This window comes from Phoxinus phoxinus (genome assembly GCF_949152265.1).
Source record: "Phoxinus phoxinus genome assembly, chromosome: 16".
NCBI lineage: Eukaryota > Metazoa > Chordata > Actinopteri > Cypriniformes > Leuciscidae > Phoxinus > Phoxinus phoxinus.
The window spans coordinates 9,494,267-9,521,495 of NC_136891.1; the positions used below are offsets into that span (position 1 = coordinate 9,494,267).

At 37.6% G+C, this 27,229-nt stretch overlaps 1 protein-coding gene across 10 annotated transcripts in view; it reads left to right on the plus strand.

Annotated features, from left to right (window-relative positions):
* The window catches only part of enah (ENAH actin regulator), a gene marked incomplete at its 3' end in the record, with an annotated part of 102,787 nt that overhangs the window by 13,609 nt on the left and 61,949 nt on the right, over nucleotides 1-27,229 (plus strand). For 5 of the 10 annotated variants that reach the window (XM_079639617.1, XM_079639622.1, XM_079639627.1 and 2 more), the window contains exon 1: nucleotides 10,065-10,209. The exons of 4 other annotated variants lie outside the window; for them this stretch is intronic. In XM_079639617.1, coding sequence (XP_079495743.1) covers nucleotides 10,196-10,209 — 14 coding nt within the window. In that variant the 5' untranslated portion in view covers nucleotides 10,065-10,195. Of the gene's footprint in view, nucleotides 1-10,064; nucleotides 10,210-19,378; nucleotides 19,483-27,229 lie in introns of those variants that run through there. One more of the 10 variants, XM_079639620.1, reaches the window with a different exon arrangement.

The following is a 27,229-nucleotide window of genomic DNA, read 5'->3' on the forward strand; positions in this document are numbered from 1 at the left end:
TAATTGTGTGATTGGGAAATAATGAGACTTTTGTTTTTGTAATCAGGCTCTCAAAAATTATCTAAAAATTTGGATTTAGATGTATCAGCCAATATATCGGTTATCGGCTTTCAAATATGTAAGGGATAATGTAGAGTAAGGCGGTTGTTATAGCGAATACAACCCCGACAGGCTGATCATCAGGAGGGGTCTTGAATCAGCCTGAATGGGTTGTGTATTCACTATAACAACCGCCTCGCTTTACATTATACCGCTTATTACATGGCTACCTACCAAATAAATGTATAATTTGCACAAAATATTGATTTAAAAAGGAGTTTATTGATTTAAAAACGATTGTATTGGTTCCGCTAAAGAACACCGTGTCCATGGCAACGCTCTGTTATACTTAGCAGCGGTCTGTAATCAAGAAATAGCAGACCGCATTCTACATTAGAATTTAACCAAGCCATGTAATAAAAAGAAATATAGTTATCGGTATCGGCCAAAATGTTCATATCGGTGCATCCCTAATTGACATACCAGCATTGAAGGTTTTACAACAGCTGAACACACTTCAGTATTCAGTTGTCTTTTTTTCTGCCTGTCCTTGTGTCAATCCCAAACACACTCGCACCAGTGTGAGAAACAGGTGAGCCTCAGTCAACATCAGACAACAGGACCTTCCCTTTCATTAGGCCATCAGAATGTTCTCACACCTGTCAGCCCTCCCAGAGAGGGTTAATGAAGACTAACAGGGTTTCATGGACAGATGCATAGAATCATCCAGACTATTTACCAGTACATGCTAGTTGTTGTTTCTCAGGTGGCCAGTATTCTGTCTTCACGATGCATTTTCTTGCACATGATCCGATTACCATTTGTTCAATTAAGATGGTCATTACAACTGCCGTCCGTCACACATCTATATGTGTGCTGCTGGTCCTCTTGGGCTGTCTAGAGGACAGTGCAGTTTCCTTGCTCATGCTGGCCAGTGGGAGCACATTAGGAATTTGGTGAAGTTTCATTGCGGCATCCAGTCTGACTGTGTTGTGCTGTCAGAATATTAACCAGCCCTCCCACTTCTCCTTCCCTTCTCTTCTTCCCCCCCCCGTCCTCCCACCGGCCATGTGCTGAAAGGGCCTCTGGAGTGTTTTCATGGCACGTGGCCAGCCCCGGAGTGAATGTGAAGAATTTCTCCTCTTCTTTCCCTTTTCTCATTTGATCAATGCTCTCTCCGCTGTCCGCGAGGGAATACGGTGCTCGGCGCAGAGCAAAGGAAGAGTGTTGGACCCAGCGCAAAGCAGCTTGTAATTAATAGGAAGAAATTATGATTTAAGAGGAATAAGACGTTGAAGGGGTTCCTCACGTGGTCTCGACACGTTCTGCTAATCACGATCCAAGTATAAAAGTGTTTTTTTGCTCAAGAAATATTTTCCAATATGCTTTATTCTTAATGAAAAGGAGTTGCACAAATGTATGAATGGTCCTCCTGATCATTTTCAGTGTTTGAATTATGTGAATTTTTATGACTAGAGGTGGACTTTTCTCTTTTTTCCCCCTTCTGATTATGGTTTGCTTTTGTTTCTTCAATATCTAGACATTAACTATTGCAGCTAGTAGATTTTTTTTTAATTGTTTTAATATTTAGTGTTCTCTAAATGAATAGTGAATTTATTTGTTGGTCTATTGTTCCGATGAATGAGCATTTACTATAGCATTGATTAAGTATAGTTAACATGAGTGTTTATGTCTTGAAGGCGCCGTATTTCTATTTCCAGCCACATATGTAAAAATAAAACCCTTTAAGAAGCGAGTGAGATTGTATAATTTTTTATTAAATTAATATCTAAATCAATTACACAGTCCATAGGGTCTGAGAACGAATTGCGAAATGTGAATATGGTTGTGTTCCACTGAGGAATTGTTCTTTCCCGATGGCTTAAAAATGCTCAGGCTGCAGTCTTGCTGAAAACCCCCGAAGCGGACTCTTTGGCTGACTTGAGAGTCTGGGCTGACTTTAAGAGCCGTGCAGCGCACAGCGTGATTAACTACAGCTTGCCCGTTAAAGCCATAGAGTTGTTGAATGACTGGATACACTACTTTTTTCCTCTTTAAAACACCCTAAAAAGAACACTTGATATAACCTTGAAGGTGAAGTACTCTTCATAATGCTTTTTTTATGAAGATCAAATTCCACATATTTCTCAATATTCATCAAATAGAGGATGAATGGATCAGTTGCATCTTTAATGTAAATGACAAAGATAAGTCTTCATGCTGACCTTTTGCATTTTATATACTCTCATCCTTAGAGATGGATGATTGACGGTATAATGAACTTATAGCATTAAACCGAGGGAGGCAGTATGGTCTTGAGTGAATGCAGTTTGCAGTGGGTGTTAGCACAGGGCCAGGCTGGGGTCACATGGCCGTGGCTGGCTTCTGCTTCGTAATTAAGGTCCTGCAGCCAGTTGGGATTTAATTAAGACAACTGCTGCCAGATCTCAGTTAGCATTATTGTCAAATGTGCCTTGGATCACACTCTATCTTGTCTTATATGATCTTTGTTGCACATGAGGGTATTTGTTCATCCTCTATTTGAGACACTTGAGTGTGCTCAGGACACGTCAACTAGTTTTAAAGGGTCTATATTCTACACTTTTAGAGCATTTTATTTTCCCCACTGAAATCACTTATAATGTTTGTCAAGGTTTCTTGCACCAGAGTTTAGTTTTACATGACCGATTCCCATACTCTCTCTAACCATTAGAATTAAATAGGCTGTTATACCTCAAAAAGCACTAAATTGTTCAAAAGTGACAGTAAAGATTAGGGCTGCATGATTAATCGCAATTAACATGGAAATCGTGCTTAAACCGTTTTGGATTATTGCGATTATGAAATCACGAAAAGGCAGCCATTTTTATTTTATTTTATGCGCAGCTTGTCAGTGAACCATGGCTTTGTGATCAGTTGTAAATGCTGGTCCATCTGATAGCACTGCGAGTTTGAGTTGCTTATAAAAAAAGCAACATGCGTCAAACATCTTTCCAAACATGAGAAGCATTTATGAACCTCTTGTCCAACACAAGACAACATTTAATAAATCAATCAAAGCGTTTCAATCTTCTGTTTATTCAGCTACATATAGTATGAAGCCCATAGGGATTTCCTGGAATGATGTGTGCGTCTACTTCTGCGGCGGGTCATATTTGGTGTGTCTGCGTGAGAGAGCAGTCTGATGTTCAGATGAGCAGCATTTACCGTATTTTCCGGACTATAAGTCGCACTTTTTTGAGTTTGGCTGGTAGTCAGGTGCGACTTGCATATCAAAACTAATTAATACGGACTGAGATGAACCAAGAGAAAACATTACCGTCGACAGCCGCGAGAGGGCGCTCTAGTTGGCGGAGTTGTTCAGAAGCGACACCGAGGAAGAATTTCAATGGATTCAGTGTATAGTGGAATGAGATCGTGGGAGCTTGGTGAACTTGCTTACCGGTAACTTGCTTGCTGGACTCGCTGGCTAATATTAATTTAGCCTATTCAGCCTCCCAGGTATATGTTCTTTATGCTATAGTGTATCTGAATAACTGTTAATGTGTTACGTTTACATGCCGGACACCTATTCAGCCTGTTGTTCTGTGTGCTATTGTGTAGTTGAATAACTTGCCTTTCCAGATTAAATGTCTATTCTTGGTCTTGGATTTTGTGAAATAAATTTCTAAATAACGACTTATAGTCCAGTGTGACTTATGTTTTTTCCTCTTCATGACGCATTTTTTGACTGATGCGACATACTACGGAGAGACTTGTAGTCCGGAAAATACGGTACTACTGTTCATCTGTGCTGCACTGACAAGCTGCACATAAAATAATCGCAGCCTTTGCCAAATCGTGCTGTTTCATTTCGATTAATCGTGCAGCCCTAGTGAAGATTTTACATTGTTATATGCTGTTCTTTTCAACTTTTTATTTATCATAGAATCCTGAAAAATATATATCACAGTTACCACAAAAATATTGAGCAGAACAACTGTTTTCAACATCAATAATAAGAAATGTTTCTTGAGCACCAAATCAGCATATTAAAATGATTTCTGAAGAATCATATAATATTGAGTTTTGCCTTCTCAGGAATTAAAAAAATAAAAAAATATTAAAATGGAAAACGACTATTTTCATTTATATCATAATATTTCTCACTGTTATTGTTTTTACTGTATTTTTGAAAAAACAAATGCAGCTTTGTTGAGTGTAAGATACTTCTTTTAAAAAATGAATCTTAAACTTTTAAATGGTAGTGTATGTATAAATGATCGCAGTTAGGATTGGCTAACCACAACAATCTGGTATGGTTCACATTGACTTTCATCATTACTGAGTGAAGTTTACCTATCATGGAGGTTTTTCTTTTAAGTTTCTTTGTAGTTTTCTGCATGGTTGAAGTGTAATGTGCTGCTTTGGTGCTCAGTATCAGTTTGGTGCCCCCATGACTGATAGCCTGAAGAAGTGGAAAGTATGCAGTTATTTCCTTTTTTTTTTTTTTGGAGTAGCCTCAGCTTCACTGATGAGCTCAACAATCCAGATCACTTAAAGTTCCAGCTTTGAGTGGAATGTGGAGACCCGCACGCATCCAGATCTCTGGCTCCTGAGTTATTCTCCGTGAGTGAAAAATGGAGAGCAGGGAGGTTAAGGCAGCTTAAAGGGGAGCATGACTCATCACACGCTGATTGCCATGTTTGGTACCGGAGCGGCTCGCTCTCACCTCCATGTGGACTTGATTACCTCAGTGAAAGCGGGAGAGAAAGACTTGAACACATCTCTGGACTCGGAGGGGACGGGGTATTAATGAAAACATTATTTCAGTTTGCTTCAGAGTTTATTTTTGGGGAGATGACTGCTCTGCTTTTGTTTTTGTTGTAACTTGCACATATATTTTATATTTAGTGATTTATAATTATTATTATTTGTTTTATAGATTAAGGGAATCTAAATTAAAAAAAGTTATGTTCTGGCTCATCATCAAAATGACATATCATGCAATCGGCTGCTTAGTCTCATTATGCTGTTCATTTTATTTATTTACACAAGTCATGTTTAAAATGATTTTGGAATAGATTGCCTGTTTCTCCTAAAAGCTTAAACCATCAGTTGATGTTTGGTTAGCGACCACTTATGTACACAATTTAGTTCAAAATAATAGTGACGTTTTTCTGTGTCATATATATATATAGCTAGTCTTTATGCTGGATGATGTGTTAAAGAAGGATAGATGGTCATGACGTTGTAGATAAGTGTGGAGTCCTGTGTATCTTTTTGTGTCAGATGTTTCCTACAAGGAAATGTAATTCTGGAGATTCTTTTTATGTTCAGTCCCAAAGAATTGACTACCCACAATCAATGCAATGTATCAGTTCTGTGATCTAAAACAGTCAATATGCTAATGTGTACTTGGTCGATGAATATTGTGTCCTGAGTTAATTGGACAAGTATGTCCTCTAAGGCCAACCCAATAGCAGAGCCGTCGCCAGAACATATAGAATCGTTTTCATAGGGGGGGGGAACACTTTTTTATGATCTGTGAAACAGACCCTCACTAAAACAATAACAACCTGTTACTGTTATTATAATAACTGAAGTAGACCAAGTTCTATATTAAAACAACGCCACAACTACACCAAAACCCATTTGCGGGTCTCCGGGTGGTGGGTCTCCAAGTGATGGTCACTTATAAATATAATTGTTTCAAGTTCCATTTTTCTACACATTTAATCTCTTATTTACATAATTGTTTGTTATAATAAGATTTGGGAGTGTGCAGAACTTAGAATCCACTTGCTGCTCAAAATGTTTTTGGTCCGTACACAATTATACACCCCTGATTGGCCATTGTGCTCAAAAATCAACTGATATGTTTGTGATTGACTACATTGCTCAACACTGCAAAAAAAAGATGTTGAAGATAGGAACCTTTGATGTTCTCCAGAGCGCAAGCCCATACGCACAGGATTGTTTGCCTGATGTTTTGCCAATATGCTATTATTATAGAGTTAACTGATCCTAGACCAACAGCTATGTCCAGCTTTTCCCTGTAAAAGCAATCAGAAGCAGCAGCGGTTAGTGGTTTGAGTGAGAAAATTATATTCTAGTCTCAAGGCTGTGGCCTAAGTTGCATTATGGAATACATGAATGGCCAAATCCAGAATAACTTTTTTGCCCTTAACAGTAAGTTTGCTGAACGACCATATGATTAGGGGAGCATCCCTAATCTTATGGTCATTCAGCAAACTTACTGTTAAGGGCAAAAAATTATTAGCATCCCTAATCATATGCAAATTTTTCTTGTTGCATTTCCAGCAAGAATAGATGTATGATACATGCTGTTACTCTGATGTAAAATTACATATACCATGATATGATTTTGTCATACCTTCTACCCTTATTGACCCAGCTTTTAGACCTCATCTTTGTCCATGACTTTTCTCTCCTCTGTCCGAAAATTTTCTACATGATATTAAAAGATTTAGGGATTATGGTCTCAGCATCACTGAAGCGCTAGATCCAGCTTGTGCCTGTTGAAATCTGCTGGTAAGCTGAGTGACAGAGCACTGAGGGTGACCTGGGTTTTTTTAGTTGACCCAGTCAGGAGCCGAGGCTTTCACAGCCTAGACGAAATGTGTGGTTTTGTTCCCTGTGCTTTGTAAGGGTGTCCTCTTTGATCCAGATAGTTTTGCCTGATTCAACCTTGGTTGCATTAGGTATCATGAACTAACTTTTTACAGCATAAATTTATCTTGGTTCATTTCAGAATGTTCATTGTTAAAGGGAAAGTCACCCTAAAATAAAAATTATCACTTACCATCATATTGTACCAAAACTAACTCCTTAATTCATGTTAGTTCATAATACATTAGCTTACATTAATTTATAAAACTTAAAAACCTAATAATGTACGCTGTAAAAGTATTGTGGATTATTTCATGATATCTAATGCGTTAACTGATTTTACCAAATTAAACCTCACTTGTAAAACGTTACCAAAGAAGTTATTGGATTATCTAATGCAATAGGCAAATATCTCTGATGCAAGTTTGTGGACATGGAAAAAGTGCTTTATTTTCCTTTATTTTCCTAACTGATTCCATGTAAAAGCAGCTGTCTGTGCTTCGATACAGAAAGGAAAGTGCATCTGAAAGAAGTGTCTAGCGGCTACTTTGGTTGTATAGAGATCAGAATGCTGATGGCCAGAGGCTGATGTAGTATTTCCTGAGAAACTGGGTGTAGAGCTGTATAGTCAGCGCTTTGTCAACAACTAGACACAAGTTTGGCAGCTGCTACAAGAAGGCCACTGCCTGAAGTGTATGTTTCTGCTCAGCAGATCAAAATTACCCTCGATTTGTTTTCTGTCATAGTGAATTGTTTATGTTCAGAAATAGTGATAGTTTTTTTCAAAGCAGCACCAGTAAAACCCAGTGTTGTCACCTGCGGTTGCTTGATTGTCACATTATTGTGGGCACTGGTTGCACTTGGTGAGACATTTTTGGCAACATTTCGTGATCTCAAAGACGAAACTCCATTTCACAGTGTGCTTTACCTTCACGTTGTTGTAGCAACACCCTGTCGCTAGCAAACAATCCTTGCCACAGATGTTTTTATTTGAGAATTCAGATCAAATCCTTCCAGACTGCATTCTTGAATTATTGTATTGCTCCTCAGTTCCTCAATAACAACATGCAGGCCCTCACTGTGGTTGCTATATGGGATTTCACCCATGCTTTACTTGCTATGTGAAACACCACAAAAAGCTCTCAACTGTTCCAAACCAGAGGTGGAGAAAATTATTTTGGCTGTCTTTCTGAATGTTGCGACCAAGTTCCAGATAGTCTGAGAACAGCAAAAGTTTTGTTCTCTTTTTTCTTTCCAATCCCCTCCAAGTCTATCGGTCCCATCTCTTCAGATGGATGGACGAGGCCAAGTCACCATAGAGACAAGTTCAACAAATGGCCAGGATTGAAAGGTTAGCTTGGAGAAAGATACAGGGTTGTCTGCATTTTAAGGGATCTATTTAATAGTGGCCCTCTGTTTGGATCCCAGCTCATTCAGATTTGCAGTTTGGTTTCGGTGGCCTGTGCGTTCTCTTTCGAGGATAGGATTTCACCGCAGAGCTCCTCACCATGGTAACTTTAGAAAAGCCTCCATGGACTGAAGGACTAACCCCTTGTCTGGCAGTTACATCACTACGACATGTACTGAAGTTGCTTGCTTGAGTGGAAATAGACCTTAAGGGTTGAGTTCAGAGTGTTTAGCCTCTTGTTCCTTAACACTTGGAACATTTGATAGCAGAAGTGAATACTGTGTGCTAAAGAATGCAGTTTAAATTGCAAATCCATTCCTGAATGTGAATTGCGATAAGCAAAATGCATAATTGCAATTTGAATGTATGTGTATGATGAATTACAAGCAATTTTGATTTTCATTAAAATGAATAATTCATACAATAAAAAAAATGCTGGGTTGTTTCAACTGATATCTGGGTCAAATATGGTCAAACCCAACCATTGGTTTAAATTTTGAAACGGTTGGGTTTGTCCATATTTGATCCAAACACCGGTTGAAACAACCCCGTATTATTTTTGCATGTGGATAATTCAAAATAATTCTAGTAATTTATAAAACTTAAACTAAAAAATTAACCAGAAAAGCGATTGAAAAGAGAAGTTGAATGTGGGTTTAAAAGAAGATTTAAAACCTTTACATTTTGAATGAATGAATGAATGAATGACACATTTCCCCAGAATGCACTACTTGCAGTTTCTTTGTATTACAATAGACCTTAGTCAGTGTAGCGCCATATTAATTTGTTACAGGAATGAAAACAAGGCTGTGAGGGATAGAAATACAGTTTTCAATGGATTGTACTGTTGTTTGACAACATACTTATTGTTCAGCTGATGAAACGTCTTTCCCCCCAAAAAACTTTCATTAGACAAAAACTTCTTATTGAAAGTTGTGGGTTGTGAAATTTGACAAAATGGTGTCTAACCTGTCTAAGGTCCAGTAAATTGCTCTTTCTGTCATTCCAGTTCAACTTCCTGTGAAGTGTGGACATTTCAATTCATATTCCAAATTATATTTGAAAGGGAGCCAATTGACCGTTCGCAAAGAACCGCGTCCGCGACTTTTAGTTACTGTTGCCATGTCCGACAAGCCATGCCGCTCTCATGCCACACCATGTTATCACGCAGTGAAAAATACATCGCGGAGCAGAGAGGAGACTGACAACGCGCTGAGAGCTGGTTATTTTTTATATGCAAGTCTCAACTTTAAAATGTGGTCATTTTTTTTAAAGAAATTTAAGCAATAAATACCGTTTTGTGGCTCTTTAATGTGTCTGACAGATCGCTGTAGAGCCTCATTTAAAGCTTCTAGTGAACCGATCATCTCTTCCTTCTAGTTAATTTATAGCATCAAATAAACATGAATGAACATCAGAAGTAATGTTGTTTCAACCGCGGAGAGACGTCAGCACCGTTTTTCAAATCCACCGACGTTAATCTACTAACTCTCCTGACTGCTTTGTCGGACAAAAATGGCGGATTCAGCAGATGGCGGATTATGATTGGTCAGTTCACCTGTCAATCAAACTCCCTGCGAAGGGTGAATTGTAAACATTGTGCAGGAGCGTGTTGAAATACGAATCCTAAAAGTTGACCAAGACCTATTAATTGAATTCATCGTAATACTGCATTTATTTTAAAGCCTGTGGTTTGTAGCCCTCTTGTGACCTTCATGGAAGCATAGCTTTTTAACTACCAGATATCATTCATGCCTGTTAGTCTTCTATCATCCCATCGGAGTTTGATTTTAATGGACAATAAATGAACTGTCACTGGTCCACTGCCCCAGTTGGGAAACGAATGAGAGGGCGAAAGAGAGAAGAAAAAAAAAGTCAGTGAGCTCATGGCACCCTTCAGTCAGCAGGTTTATTTTGGGGAGAGGGGACATTCTTGAGGGAACTGCCCAGCCAGACCGATTTAACCCAGAGGGAGGGGTCCTAGCGGCAAAGCTTGTCCCGGCTTCGTCTTGGAGTCCCACAGACCCGTCAGGAGGCTGACAGCTTCGAGGACACCTCGGGCTCAGAGGAATCTGGAAACTTTAGAGAAGGACAGTAGGCAGACTCCTTGCGGGCGGAGGATTGGAACACGCAGCGATGACACGTGACGTGTAAGTCTCCTAGAAAGTGGTCAGTTGAGGCCTGTAAGGTCTAGTGGACATGTAGTAGATTTATTGTAAATTAATTCTGGATATTTCTGTATCGTGAACATGTGGAAATGTAATCATACTTGATGCCTTTCCTGATAGCTAATCTTGGTGTTCTCTGGTGTCCGAGTAAAAATAGAGACTATAAATACCCTTTGGCTTTTGCTGATTAGGTTTTAACTTGAAGTAAAAGTGGATTGGGGTTATCGCAACATAAAGTGAATATTAAACTCAACCACCCTAGGTTAAATTTAGGATGAACGCAGTGACCAACCAAATTATTTTGAGCTTAGAGAAGGGCGTAAAGCACCAAAATAGAAAGTGCTTATCAAAGTGTGACATGGTTAGAGTAGCTTGTACAGTAAAGACAGTATAATACTTGATCAATATTTTTTTTTAAATATTTTTAATATTAATTAGATATCATAAATTAACTGAATTAAAGTTAATGTTATGTAACTAATACTATACTGAACCTGTTTTTAGCTTCTGAATTGCGTCATTTTGATGATGTTTATTGTTGCATTTAAAGTGTAACTTCACTTTATTATATATTTTTTTTCCCTTAAGCAGTGATGCAGTTTTGTTTTGAAATATTATTCATGTTTTGTCAAATGAAAGCCGTGTTGGTGTATCCAGGCATGTTCTATTTTTGTAGAAATTAATATAAACCTTTCTCACTAGATATGGTGAGTAATGTGTTAGACCTCACAGGTATCATGAATCAATGGATTCTAATAGTCATTGTGGTTTGCTTTCTCCCCACACAGCCAGCTGGGTTTTGATGTTTTTGCTGAACTATACTCCTGTGTTAAACAATAAATTAGCAACTCACCAGCATGTGCATATATCCTTAACAGATGGGGAATGATGTGGCTTTTTTTTCTCAGTTTCTTTGTAAATTAGCTCAGCAGTGTAGTCACGGACAGGTTTTATGTATACAGTACAAAACCGTTTATTCAGAATCACAATATTGTGTGAATTTTTTTTTTTTAGCTTTTTTTTTTTCCTTGTCATTTTTGCCTTTTTATCACTAGGGGTACTAAGACACTATGTTCTGTAAAGCTGCTTTGAAGCAATGTGCATTGTGAAAAGCACCGTACAAATATACGTGACTTGTTTCAATATATTTGACAGTCACCTCTGTCAAAGTGGTTTCTGTAAAACAAGTCTCACAGGTCTGATATTTACTATAATTCCCCTGATGGTTTTGTTTGGTGTGTACTGTAGGTGCACCTGCATTTGCACTTGATTTATGACTATTTTTCCACTATGTTAGTTAACTTACATACTTTATTGATTTCCTTGTTTGATTTCCTTGTTTTACCTAGATAAGCACCATGTGTCCATCTCTAAAATCTCTTAATGTACTGACTTGTCATTTATTGATTTCACAATTGATATATATATGTGCATACACTTTTTTCTTTCTTTCATACTTTCCTGTATTTGCAAGTGGATGGGAAATCCTGTAATTCATGCTTTTTAAACATTTCTCTTATCTCTTGAATGTTGACACGATGCGTGCTATTTCGGGATATTCATTCCTGGCTTTGTGATATTATATAATGGGATTCGGCTGCATTTTTTTTATAGCCTATATGCAAATGAGGGTCTAAATATAAAATCTGTTGGTTTATAATGCACTCTGTCATGACGCAGCAGGCGTCTTGCATACAGTCATTATAGTTTGCTGAGCTGATTGAAACGATTGCTGAATAAGTCACCTGGAATCGGCGTATGTGTTTGTTTGGGGTATTGACGCTCTGTATGGGTCTTTGTGTCTGTGCTGCAGTAGATCATTAGCATTGCCTTGCTTGTCCTGCTTGGTCTAATCCAGTCTCTTTCTACCCCTCGGTAGGGCTGGGCGATAAAACGATAACGATAATTATCGCGATATAATTTTTCTCGATAAAACGATATCAAGAGGTCGATAAATGTTCGATAATTTTTTTTGCGCCAAAAGCGGAACGAATCTCATTTGAACCGCGCGCGCCACACGGACCGTTTATCCGCTCGGCTCAAAGTCCAAACGGCAGCGCGAGCTCACTCGAGCAGACGCGTTTACTCTGATCGGTATCGGACATGAGATCCAGTGAGAAGCGCTTGAATTCAGCGAGGAACACAAATGTCTCAGTGATTTTAACCAGTTTAAAGGCAGATGAAACAGCGCTGACGAACATGAGAAGCACTGTGCGCAACGATACAGTCAGAAGCTTCTCCGTCTACACATTCCCATCATTTACCACGGATTTAACGTTAGCCTAGTAATATTAACTGCACCATGAAATGTGGTATATATATATATATTGAATTGTATAATATTATTAATGTAGACAATGTATTAAAGGACTAATGGAATATAATTACAGTTTTTAATAATGTATTTAGGCTACTGGTTTTCATAAATACCATAGAAACGTCACAATATGTGACGTTTCTCACATAGAAACCATAAAGTTACAATAGAAACCATAAAGTTACATTTTATCTGTGGTTATCATGATCTAAATGCATGATGCTGGATGACCAATGGTTAATTTTAATAAAACTAAAGAATATTACATTTTACCAAATAAAAATAATGTTGTTACTTTTTTTTAACAGATTTTACTGTTTTTGTTAATGAACATAAATTGTATAAAGTAAATCTGCATCCTAACTCAAGCTAAAACTACTGAAATAAAGATATTTATTTTGTTAAGGAAAAATGTCAAATATTTGAATGTTCTACCTCGGCTTTGTGAAATGTTCCCCTGTTTGGCAAGTGTTTGTCATGATATGTTCTGACAATAAAGAGTAGTTTAAAAACACAACGCTCTGGTTTCTACAGCTTTCACTTAGGAGTACAAATCTGTCTTTAAACATGAAATAAATAAAGATTTGACATTTATCGATAATTATCGATATCGACTGATATAAAAAAAAATATCGTGATATTTTTTTTTGGCCATATCGCCCAGCCCTACCCCTCGGCATAGCTGGCGTCCCGGTGAAATCATCTGTAATGCTTCCTCAATTAACATCTCAACACGTAACCTGTCATTATTCTGATCATAAGGTTATGAACACAAGGTAAAGCGTGTATTGTTTGAGGAAGAACTGGTGAATACGTACAGTGCCGCATTACTTCCCTCCATTTGTTATTCTGAGGATGATGTGTGGTACTGATCTGGGGATTTTTCTGTCTGTCTGCTTCCGAGAGTGCAGAGAACACAAGAGCCCTGTGGCCTTCTGCTGTTCTTTTTGCACATTTGAAGGGCACAGTCATCTTTTTGAAGTGAAAGTTTAAATTAGTCTTTTTCAGAACCAGTTCTACTTTGTTTGTTTTTTGTTTTTTTTAATGAAAGAATGTGAGCTAAAATCAAAACCAGATTTGTTAAAAACATTAGATTATCATCTTTAGTGAAATTACGTGTACAAACCCAAAATAACAATGAATCAGTGCTAGGCTATATCTTTCTACCATGCTGGGATGTGTTTTCCAAAGCCATGGTTGCAAGTTCCGTTGTTACCAATAGAGTTCAATGGAACTTGCGACCATAGTTAGGCTACTTTTGGGAAATGTAAACCAGGTCAGTAGTGAGTGACCTCTTATCCTTTTTGGTTTAAGGTTTTGCCTCTAAGTGTTGGTATAAAGAAACTCTGCTGTCAGCACTATTCAGAAGACTCTTTAGTCTAAGGGCGGATGAGTCGTATCCTCACCACTTCAGATGATTCATGGTCTTTTTACTGCTTGGGGTTATACTGTTGTATTGAGTTCATCTGAAAATAAAGTTATAACTCCAGTCCAACAAGTATTATGTAAAGCAATACAGTGATTCTTGATGGGTTTTAGTGTCATTTAATGCTTGATGCCTATTGTAGGGTTTAGTTTTCATGTGACATTGAGATGGTTTGAGTTTTGTTTGGGATCCTGCTTGGAGCCAGACCCTAGCAGTCAGTCTGTCTGTCTGTCTGCTGTCACATGTAGAATATAGCAGCATGCTGGGAGGTTGTTGCTAGGGGCAGGATAGAGCGCTTGCATATGTAAAGGTAAAGTAATTCGCATGACTTCCATTCAACTTTGAGCAGCTCAAGATTTGGATCACAATTAGAGGTGTAAAAATAAATCGATTCATAATGCATCTGCTAAAAATGAAACAAGATTTAATATTCAATTATAATTACTAAATTAATACCCAAAGTATTTACATTGATTATCTTTATTTTATTTTTGATTGAAAAATTGAACTCTATTTTTACTTTATTTCAAATAAAAAAAATTATTGGCACAATATTATGAATTTTAATAAATCTATTGATTTGGATCAAATCAAGTTGACCAAGTTTCAGATTTCATGGTGCATAATAGTAAGGGCTACATGATAATGATTAAATCGTTTACTTAATAGGCCTGTTGGTGGTGTATGGACTTTATTTAACCAACTATGATAGTTTCAACTCATGCAAAATCATTGGAAGAACTGCCTCCTACTCTGAATTCCAATAATTCCAAATGTAATATATATATATTTTTTACTTTCTATTCTAGCACAGAGGTTGCATAAGTGCAAACAATATGGTCGAGATTCATGTTTGGATTTATCATAGTTCACTTGCAGATTTAGTAGCAGCAAATCGCAGATGCGGCCTTGTGAAGTAACACTGGCTGTATGACACTTTCATTTGAGCAGAATTTCACAATAGACAATCAATTTCAACATACTGTTCATACACTTTGTTGTATGAGAGCTGAATTCTGCCGGACGATGACATAATTTTTTACAGAACTGCTTTATAGATGAAATTAACTAATTTAATAAATGGTCTTTACAACAGAACTGAACTAACCTCAGCTGAACAGCTGGTGAAATCCACCATTTCCCTGCCATCACTGTAAAGCTGCTTTGAAACAATCTGTTGTGTATAAAATGCTATATAAATAAAGGTGACTTGACTTGACTTGTCAGATCATAAGCGCTTTTTTGCAGCTCAGAGAGAGCAGAGCACGTGCGTATGGTTGCCTGGATGGGGAAGATAAAGTAAAACACTGGATTGAAAACGTATCTTTTTAAGAGAAAAGCTCTGTTTGGAGGATTTATGCTCTTGACATCTGGCAACCCCAAGCAGGAAAGATTACCAATGCAAGATAATGGAAATGTCAAATGTTTTCAGGACAATTAACCAGCGGGCCCATATCGCGACGATTATTTGTAATTAATTCGAGAGAAGCAGATATTGTTATCACAATTAAAATGATTAATCATGCAGCCCTAGAATCTAGTCATTTGTCAGAGAAAATATTTAACCCAAATCACAATATAGTAGTATCTAATTCATAGACATGGCTGGGTTCTCATATTTCAGATAAAAAGAAGAGCTTTTTTTATGGACATATTTCGGTTAACCAATGCAGTTAACCGATGTGACTCTATAGAGAATTGAAAAACACTAATATAGTGACTTTATATTCTTGTGGAATACGGGTTTAACAGAAAGGGACGAGTCCAGACTGGTTCTGTGGTGGTGTTGTCAGTGCCTGCAGAGGCATAAAGCTCGAAACGGCGGTGCCAGGCCTCCTGTGGACATGTGGTTTATAAGCAGAGGTGTTGCATGCATCCTCCCATGCACCATGTGTTCCGCCGATGCCGGCTCAAGGTTTCACACTCTCAGCCTGACCCGACTGCGCCGCCCACTCACGGGAACCTGGTGCTTCCAGGTGGCTCTCTCATCGCCTGACAAGTCTGGGATGTTGCACGCCAACTACAGTCTACGTGAGATTCGAAAGGTCTACGTTTGCTGTTGAAGTAGTTCATAGCGCATTAGCATACTGCTCTCAGGTCCAGAGTAGCTAATTGATTCCTGCGTTGTTGCGCTGCTCTCAAAACGGGTCTGTTGTGACTGTGCTTGACTTGCACATTTGCTGGAGTGCGATAACACTCAATGGTCTGAAAACAGTTGTGGCTTTTCCATTGATGAAATGGAAAATGAGAGTGAACATATTCTGCTTTTAGCAAGTGTTAAATCCAACCCAACAATTTGTAAAAATTTGCCAGCATGGTGCTCAGGCAGCATACTCCCAATTTTTGTATTCTAGCTAGACTGTGGCCACATACACACTAAAGTTTCAGGAGTAACAACTTTTAAATATGGCGGTGAATCCCCAAAATGAAAGCCGCGTCTGACAGCACGCAGATACTGAATTGATCTCTCTTTAACGTCGTCTTCTGCTTGAACGGACAATCTGACACAAAATTGTCAAAATGACCGACTAAGCGAGTATCCTAGTAAACATTCGTTTTTTTTTTGTTAAGTAAACATAAATTGTCGAGAGAAAGCGCATGTGTACGGTATCAGTATATTTGATACCTGCATTATACATTAAAGTGACATCAACCTAATATTCCTGCTACTGTCTGTGTTTTTAATGTTAATCAAACAACACTCACTGCAAAAATATCACTTCACAGAATTACTTTAATAAGGATTCATCTATATTTAATAATACAGTGCAGACTATGCAGTGTTTTTTTTATTACTTCATTCAATTCTATGTACATAATCTACATAAAATGTATCTAACTACTGTTAGCCTAGATCTAGTTTTTGAAATTGATATATTTAATATTATATTTATGTAGAATTTTTTTTCATTTCTTGCATTTCATGTTCATAAAGCATCACGTTATTAAAGTTAGCAAGCACGGGTCACAATATTTTGCTCTTTTTGACAATATAAAGCATTTAGATTTATTTTGGTTTTATTTTGGGCTTGTTTTTATTTTTTATTTTATAGATCTGGCAATCAAAGTTTGTACCTCTTTCCCTGTGAAGTTCTCTGTATACACCACATAGAAATGTTATGCTGTTGTAGTTTTTTGTAATTTTAGTTAATTCGGTTGTAGAATGCAGTTGTCACTAATTACTGAACTGTGTCTGGACAAAACGGTATTACGCACTAAAAGGTGAATTAACAAACAAATGTTATTTTGCATTAGTGTTATATTAGCATATTGGCTGTGGTGTTGAAATGATTCAAATAATACAATTCAATTCAATAATTAAATTATTATTAGCATATTTGCTGTGGCAATTGGTTTGAAATTTCACTGGTCTTGACTACTAAAAGTTTGGTATCTTGACAGCCCCATTGAGAAGCTCCAAAGACATATTGATTGCTCTTGCTGTCAACCCGTCCCTGTCAGCGATTGTTGATTTGGGTGGGTCCTTGACCGGTGCTGCCCTCGTCAGCGCCTGAGTGATTAATTGCCAAGTTTACAGACTGGACACTCGGAGCGTGACCGCGCATTATAATCAGGCGTCTGCGGCCTGAACCCCACCCTCAAAAATGACAAGGCCCTTCTTTTGCACCTGACCTGTCACTCACACCCATCTGTTCCTGTGGAGACAAGCCAGACAATCGCAAACCACAGGATCTGTGCCATGCACCAAACCACATGATCCAAGAGTGCATCTGTCACATGTTTCCCTGTTTTACTGCTCGGAGATCATGCTTTCAAATACGTAAATAATTGAATTGATTTGACTTATTGCTCTCTTCAGCTCGGTGGCACTGTTGTAAGTATCATGTTGAGCTTTTCCCATTTGAGAACAGGGTACCGCACAGCAATTTTGTGTAGATTGATTGCTCATTTTTTGGCCTCCAGCAGTTGGAACAAATCTGAATCCAGTGTGCTGGTCAAATCTGTTTTTGAAGGTTCAGTACCTTACAAAATGTTCAATTTAAAGGGATAATATTATATTGTGCCACTGTAGTCTGCAAATGTTTTAAACAATGCATCTTTAGTATCGATGTATTGTCTTTCTCTACTGAGTATCTAAGGCCCAGAATCTAGTATGTGAACACAGACGTTACTATCTACACAAGCTTGGTTTTGTGTGTTGCGTTACAAAGGGTATCAGATCAGGGTTGTTATATTTCATATATTAGCATAAACCTTTTTCTTTGTTCAGTTTTTTTAAGGTGCACTACTGTAATGGCAAGATGTAGGGTTGAACAATTAAATCTGTTTATAAAAAAATTAATCCACAATATCAATAATAAACTGAGAAATTTTTGACCTACATTAAAACGATCAGATGCGTGTTGCTAAAAACTCAAAGGTCTTCGTGACAAAATTGTAGTAGTCATTTTTACAGTGTACTACTTCTAATAATAACTCATTTCATTAGACAGCATTTTTAATAATACATTTGTATTAAATCATAAAACGGAATCATAATAATTTGAATAAAAAATCAAATGGAAAACAAAGCAAAAATATAAAATGGATTTTTCAGTGCCTTAAATGAAAAGCAGGCTTACTTTGTAGAGTTTACTTCTTAACAAACATGTTGAATGCTTCGCCATCACTGGTATGAATAGTGTGATTTGACATTTGTGATAAAATCGCCCAGCCCAGGGCAGTTTTGAAGAGAACATTAGATCTAATTTAAGTCTATAGATAGTAACTTACCTGAATACTAACACATCTGGTTTAATGACACCAACATCTAATGGCAACTCTAGCACTCCCTTGACTACTGTCAGGCCAACGTAAGCGCTAAACACTCACATTTACGTATATACTTAAACTATGTTTGTGACCTGAGAGGTCACTTAAGGCCAAAAATAAGAGTTTCCTTCTTTTTGATGGCAAAGCTACCTCTCAATCATTAAATATTTAGGCTAGCGTTTTGCATATCATGCGTTTGAAATCATGTTTACCTCATTCTGCACAGATCACTGCATGCACATGCTGCTTCAAAACAAAGCTTAGCCAGTAAAGATAAATCACTATTGAAACCGAGCAGCACAGAATAAAGAGAGGAGGGTGGGGGTAGGAAAGACCAGAGCGAGGGAGAGAGAAAGGGAGAGAGGCAGGGCGGGAAAAAGCCTGCTCAGTTGAGTATTAACACAGCGTAGCAATTTCATCTTCCCAAACGTGATCTCCTTTAACAACTGTGAGCACTCAAATGCCTGTTGCCAGGTTACCGTCCAGCACTGTGAAAAGCGGGATTGTGTACGCGAGCAGCATGGAGAAGCGCCGCTGACTTGCGCCCATCTCTAAATAATGAATCACCGATGCATTCAGAATAGAGGGAACGCGATGAATAGGCGTGTGTGATCGGGATCGAATCCGCAGTGTCGGAGCCGGGGGAAGCCATGCAGCTCCAGTCTGCAGCACAATGCAAGGTGTCCGGCTTCATACTGAATGAAAGATGCACCCAGTCTTCGAAAATGGAAGTCCACCGGTACGTACACACACAGGCTTCATGGGTTTGTTTTCCTTTGCAACTGTTGCATCCTTAATGTAGCTCAAAGACATTGTTGGAATGCATGTTTAGGTTCACGTCGGTTTACTTTCTACTTGAATATTGCTCTCTGGGATTATGGGTTTAATAAAGCAGTGCTCTATTGTAATTATGGAGGATGTGAGCTGCTTTAGGAAGTGTGGTGGAAAATGTTTTGAGTAAGACTACAGTTTCATTTGCTCTAATAGCTCCCTGTGGAATGGATGGGATGCACAAATTGGCCTATAAAACCAGTGGCAGGCTACCAACATTTGTGCACTGCAAATTCACTCATCAAACATTCATGGATAGTTTATCCCATCGCACAAATATGGCCCTGCAGACCAAATCAGAGTTCTTTTTTTTTTTGTCCTCATTTTACTGACAAAGGGGTCTCAACCAAGTGAAATTATTTTCTCACTGCTAATAAGTGCTTAAAATTCTTTGAAGGAAAGGTGTTTCCCCATGTAGCCATAATGAATGGGGTGTTTTTATGAACCATGCTGCCATGACTAAGTATCACTTATGACGTTCTTAAGGGGAACCTCCATGCATGCAAAAGGTTTGGTGTGAGAAGCCGCTGTGCATTCTTTGTGTGTGTGAATGGGCAGCTCAGTGGAGGCAAAACAGGTCGCTGTCAGCACTCACCTGCTACTTTGTTAAAAAAGTAAATTGCATTGGTGTTTGCACAGCATACACGGTAAACAGTGTGAACCTGCTTTTCCGAGAGCCTCAGGTCATTCTGGAGGTGAGGTGTTGGTGGTAGCTTTTTCTGGAATGAGAAGATTCTTTGAAATTCTTTGGTTTGCTGATGTTTATGTTTTGCAAAACTGTGCTGAGGAAAACCAGTAGTGTTGGTCCCGTTTTACAAGTTAGGATTACTCTGATTCTTAAGATTTTTTTGGGGGGTGAACACTGTATTGCTTTCTTAACATTTACTCCACTTTTAATGTTAAAAAACAACAACATGTATTTACATATATATATAGATTATATTTTTCACATACTTATATAAAATATATAATATAAATATTACATGTTTATTTATATAAATGATGAATGCTAAATGCTAGTTTTGGTTAACACCTTTGCTTTGGCAACGCATTCAGTCCATTTTAAATCCCAACATGTGTATATACACACACATATTTCAGGTTTACATGATGCTGTCACATTAATTGATGTCAGCTTGAGTTCCAGTTGTAATTGGAAAGCTATTGTGAAAGTTCCTCATGATTAAAAAGAGGGAAGTAGTAGCCTATGTCTTAGACTTCATAATGCCGTCCGTCTGGCTTTACTACACAAACATGAACCTCTTGAATTTCCTACATGTCAAACTGTGTGGATTATACCCGATGCACTGCTTAGATAAAGATGACAGATGGCAGCTGTCAAAGAGAAAATGTATTTAGGATAGACGTATTTTGCTGATGTTTTTCAGTGACCAGTCAAACAAGGAAAAAAGAAAAAGGCATAAATTTGTGCTGCAATAGATATTGGCATGTTGTAAATTGGGTAGAACAGACATTCTCTGAAGTGTTTTGGGGTCTAAAAAGTATTGCAACCAGTCCTCTGACTGAAAACATTCCAAACTCTTAATTTTCCACAATGACAAGGTTTTGTTCGACCTGTTTTTAATTTTAGGAAAGTGCTTTGTGAAGAATCTTGCTAAAATGCTAAAATCTGAAGTCTTTGATCGCTGGTTTGACATGTTCACCGACAGCCGATTAATGACTGCTGTGATTAAATTTGACCTCAGACGATATTCTGTCAGTGTCAGAAGATTTGACTCGCAGTCCTGCAGTGTGAGGACTTCTACGACGACCGTCAAATTGTCTTCATTTTTTAAGACGAGCCTTGACCAAAATTAACGTTAGAGGTTTCTTTGTAGCCACTATTTCAATCCTGCGTGTAATGCAGCCCACTGTCACCGAACGTGTTATTGACTGATGTAAAACTCCGGACAAGTTTTCTTGCGTGCGTCCGTTTTTAACACGTCTTGACTGTCGTACAGTCTGACATTAATGACAACTGAGATCTTACAGTGTGACATGGATTACAGCGATGATTATGTTCGTACAGTCTGACAAGCAACAATCGTGAAGGACTATTATAAACCTCACAGTGTGCACACACTGTGAAATTTCAAAATGAAAGTCACAAATTGAAATTCGAAATCACTGTATTCTTAAAACAAATGTACCATTTCATACGATTTTTCTCAGTCTTTTTCTTTACATTAATGTTTAAAGTTAAATAAATATACAATATAAATATGATATACATGTTATGTTGTATATATTATATTACCCTACCATTTCATCTCATTATTCTCAGAATCATTATCTTTATATTAAAGGAGAACTCCGGTGCAAAATGAACCTTTGGTCTAATTACACATTGTTACCTAGTCAACCGTTATCTGAGATGTGTTTTCATGATTATCGAATGTAAATAGTTTTATCTCTAAAAACAGTTTAGCCTATAACGCTAGTATATGGGGCATAGAGTAATGACAAATAAAAATCGCTTGTTAATACCACTAACAAGGCTCAAAATAGCCCCACACTAACACGGTAGCATAATGAGGGTCCCTACATGCAAACCGAAGCATTGAGAACTGTGTAAGTGTCCAGACAGTTTAATAAGAAGGTATTTTATACATACAGTCAACTTCACGTATACAAGCAGAATCCATCTTTGAAAAACAGACTCTATCAATCGATCTACGAACCACCGATCCAAATGCGCTGGACCATATGAGATTCTACACAGTTCAGCGCATTTGGATCGGCTGTTCATAGATCGACTGATAGAGTCTGTTTTTCAAAGATGGATTCTGCTTGTATACGTGAAGTTGACTGTATGTATAAAATATCTTCTTATTAAACTGTCTGGACACTTACACAGTTCTCAATGCTTTGGTTTGCATGTAGGGACCCTCATTATGCTACCGTGTTAGTGTGGGGCTATTTTGAGCCTTGTTAGTGGTATTAACAAGCGATTTTTATTTGTCATTACTCCATGCCCCATATACTAGCGTTATAGGCTAAACTGTTTTGAGAGATAAAACTATTTACATTCGATAATCATGAAAACAAATCTCAGATAACGGTTGACTAGGTAACAATGTGTAATTAGACCAAAGGTTCATTTTGCGCTGGAGTTCTCCTTTAATGTTTTAAATGTTTAAATTATAAATTTAAATGTATTATATATACATAACACATATGATGTGATATGTTTTTATTAATTTAATATATTATGTATTTTGTTATTATAATTATGTATAATATAAATAACACATTTCTATAATGCAGGTGTGGGCCATATACCTGTAGACATAATTAAATCTACATTCCGTAACTTTTTTGGGTTAGAAATTATCCAAAATAAATTTGAGTAAGTACATAAGTTTTAGTAGCCAGTTTTCAAAACTATCTGCTTGCCTTACCTCGATTCAAAACGGTAAGCTTGTAATAATGTTTTTAATTCCAGTCGTACTGGTGGATTTTCGCGGGAAATTCAAGCATGTATTTGCGTCATTACATCATATCTGTACACATAAAGAAGGTGTCTCGGCTATGTTGTGTGTGAGGATGTTGGAGGTGGAGATTTATAGCCTTTTCTCACAGCACTTGATAGAATTAAACTTATTATTTAATGGCGGATCCAGAAAGGTTCAAACAACAATCACCAGTGACAACTGGAGATTTACCCGTTGTAAAATGCAAAAGACTTCATTCGGACTTCGGAGTGGCTACAGAAAAAAGAGACGGGAACCGGGCCCATGCAAAAACAAGGATAATATCGGAAGGGCATTAAATGTAGTCACGCAATGCTGATGTTGTTAACATTAAAGCTACACTGTGTAGGAATTACTCCCTTCTAGCAGTGAAATTATATATGACTACCAACTGAATATTACTTTCTAGCCCCTCCCATTCCGAGGGCGTTTTAACTCCTACGGTGGCCGTATTATTTCAAATCTGCCGGCAGTCGCAAGTAATCTCCTCCTCGCATTCGTCCCGGTGCCACATAATTGTGCTTGAAACGGTTAAATACCGTTTAACCAATACTTGAGTGTAAAAATGCCCGTCTTTCTAAGTATCCTCGTAAACACAGTCATTTATGTCTTAAGTGAACGTAAACGGTTGAGAAAGAAAAAGGATGTGTAACAGAATATCGGATCTGTGCATTTGCTCTTAAAGTGACAGCAGCCTAATAAATCTCCGGTCTGTATCATTACTGTTAATTAAACAATAACAGCGAGAAAATCTCTCCTTGCTCTTGACTGAAACACTTTTGTAACATTAATAAGGTTAAATGTATATTTAAATTACACATTGACTAAACAGTGTTTCTTATAAATTGTATTATTTTACACAATTTATGTAGTATTTATTATTTATAGTGCTTGAAGTTTTTCAGATAGGTTGGTTTCATTTGTGTCTTTGTTCTATTGTATTTTAGTATTGTTGTAGTATAGTTGTAGACTATTTACATGACTTTGTAAGCTTGAGTTTTTTTTAGGGATGTCCAGATCCGATCACGTGATCGGAAATCGGGCCCGATCACGTGGTTTCAGACTCGATCGGAATCGGACGTAACCTCCCGATCAGGACTATATATATATATATATATATATGTGTGTATATATGTTCTCATTATTTTTTAACACCTCTATAGTTATGCGGTGGCACAGAGTTAGACCCTTTTGACTCCACACAGAAACAGCAACGCGTGCGGCATGACATCTCTTTGTTGACATCACCAAAAGTGAAGAATTTGTTATTTATTACTTGATTGTTCACAAGCTACCTCACAGAAGTGCTCTGTTTGTTAACAGAGCTGTTGAATGTTAAAATAAGGTGAATTAAATAAAAAATAAGGAACATCCTGGATCTCTTTTTTTCCTCTTCTTTATTCTTTTTTTACGTATTATAGAAGTATCGGATCGGGACTCTGTATCGGTAGATACTCAAAATCAAATGACTCGGACTCGAGGGCAAAAAATCCTGATCGGGACATTATTTTTTTACTTGTGCTAGTATTCGGTTTTTTTGTGATATTGAAATTGGTGATAAGAATTATACAATTTCAATAAACATTTTTGATAATATAAAATCCTTATTTTAAGCAAAAATAACTAATTTGTGATGTATATCGTTATCATGAAATAAAATTACTTAATGCAGATAATTACCACCCCTACTATGATGTCCAGACAAAAAGATTTCACTAAAATTAATGCTACATTTGTCTGTATTTAATAAATATTTTGCACATTTTTGTTTCTAATGTTGCTGCCCTTTTTTTTCTTCTTCCAGATTTCATATAGCCCATTTTGTGTTCGTACTCAAAAATCAGTGAATTAAAACGGTATTAGCACTCTGCATTGGTTTCTGTCCTTTCTAAGTGTGTTCTTGTCCCCTTGCCAGTGGCTTAAAAGCAGACTCCTCTCACAAATAGCTGCCCATGCAGAGAATGTCACCAGGGCTGTTTATACAGTGATGATGTCTCCCATTGTCCTGCAAAGCATGGCATGAATGAATCTGCACTGGCATCTACCGAAACGGGTGTTCTGCGTGACTCATGGTTTGTGGAGTTTATTTTTAAGCCAGTTTTTGCAGTTTCTGTGGAGGAGGTGAGGTGTTGGCAGCTCAGGGACTCTCCATCTCGACTGTGGAAGGAAGCAGTCACTGTCATTAGCTGCAAAGGATCATAGTAAGGGTGAACAATGAACACCAAGCTGAGAGTATTAACGTTCATTTTTTATTATTTTCATATAACTCGAGAGACTCGGGGATAGACCAGTTTACTGTCTATTTAGCTCTGATCATTGACTCGAGGCTTGTGCTATAGAGGAAAACAAAAGGCAAGTGAAAGAAGCCTGAATGGTTCTGTATCCCCCCTTCATACAGATTTTTTTTCTCACAGTAATATGTAGGAACTACACATAAAACCCACCCACGTACACAGTGTTGCTAAGGTGATGGCTTTAATTCCTCAGTCTATAAAAAGACCAAAAGAGAGCAAAAACACCAACGAGGGATTGTGACTTATGAGGATGTCTCTCTCGACACTAGTGTGTGATCACTACGGAGTCTGAAATCTTTTGAATTGGCATGAAGATTGTGTCACGGATAGTATCCTCCTCAAAATGGAGGAAATTAAATGCACAGGAAAACAGATACAAGTGCTGAATTGGTTGACATGCTGCTTCATATAGGTAGTGAGTTCGACATCCTCCTCTTCCAAACGCCTCCTATACAGTCATATAGGAAGAGCAAAATTCCGATTTCCTCACCTAGCCTGACTACTCCTCAAAAGTGTTGGCTCATGCTTGTTTATGTGTTTGGGGTTTACCTGTAAACTAAAATTGTTATTTAAAGTAAAAAGGACAGTTCTCAAATAGCCCTTTTAGTTTGAAGATTCAGTCTCTCCAAGCCCCGCCTTTCCGAGAACTACTCTCCTCTGATTGGTCAGATGGCCTAGTCTGTTGTGGTTGGTCGACCGCTTACAGCACGTGTCCGAAATGTCCATTACCATATCTGAAATTCAGTTCCAGAGGCTTCCTAAATCCTCAGTGATTGTACACACTGTAAAGACCGTAACGATGGCATTGATTTTACCATATCAATTTGAGCATGAGTCCGATGATGAAACATTTGAAGAGATAGTTGTTCAACCTGAACCTGCATTAATTGACACAAAATGTAGGTAATAGTGGAACCACAGATGATTAGCAGAACTGTTTCAGTAAGACAGTAACAAGGTGATATAGACGGTTAGCCGGAGACCTACAGCTGCACTGCGTGTACAAAAAAATTAAAAACAAAACTATGTATTTTGAACACTCGGTTGAAAATATTTACATGAATAATTAATCGTACAGAGTATGATTCAGAGGAGCAAGTTGGTCCAGATAAAGTGGTACTGTCCTATCTTTAATGGATTGTTTTTGCAAATCCCGCGTTGACCACGCCAAGATTTAAGAAGCAATCGTCAGTAAAATGACGGGAACACGAAAAAAGGTTATACTGCATTTGTATCGCTGTGGTCCTTTTAACCAATGACTCTTCACGTCCTCACTCTTTGGAAGTGTATACAAAGAGGATTTGCTTTGGCAGTGCAGGAAACAGCGTCTTCTCAACATAACATAACACGACACGAACCATGTGTTTGAGTGCAGGTCAAAGTAGACGACGTTTGTGGGCAGCCAATGAAAACCATAGACTGGCATAATGCAAATTTGTTACGTATGAATGTTATGGAAGTAAGACTGGAATTACTGACGAGTTTTGGCAGGTCAGAATCGATTATTTCTTTTGGGAGACAATAATTTTATTTGTCATGCACTTTGATCCTTTAAAACTTTGCAGACCTTTTACATTACCAAACAGCTATATTACACACTGTGTGAAAAGGAATATCTGAAAAAGCATAATAGGGACACTTGTGTAAAACCTGTATGTTATTTTTTTAATAACACAATATTTAATATTTTTAACACACAAGGAGAATTTTGAAGAATATTCATTGTTTTTCCATACTGTGCTTGTTCTCAGTGGAGTGTCACTGAGGACTGATGAAAATTCAGCTTTCCAATTAAAGGAATAAATAGCATTTTTTTAGAATCATTTTGTATGTTGTGTATGCTTTATATATTATGTTATTTATATCTTATATGTGTATTTTAGTTATA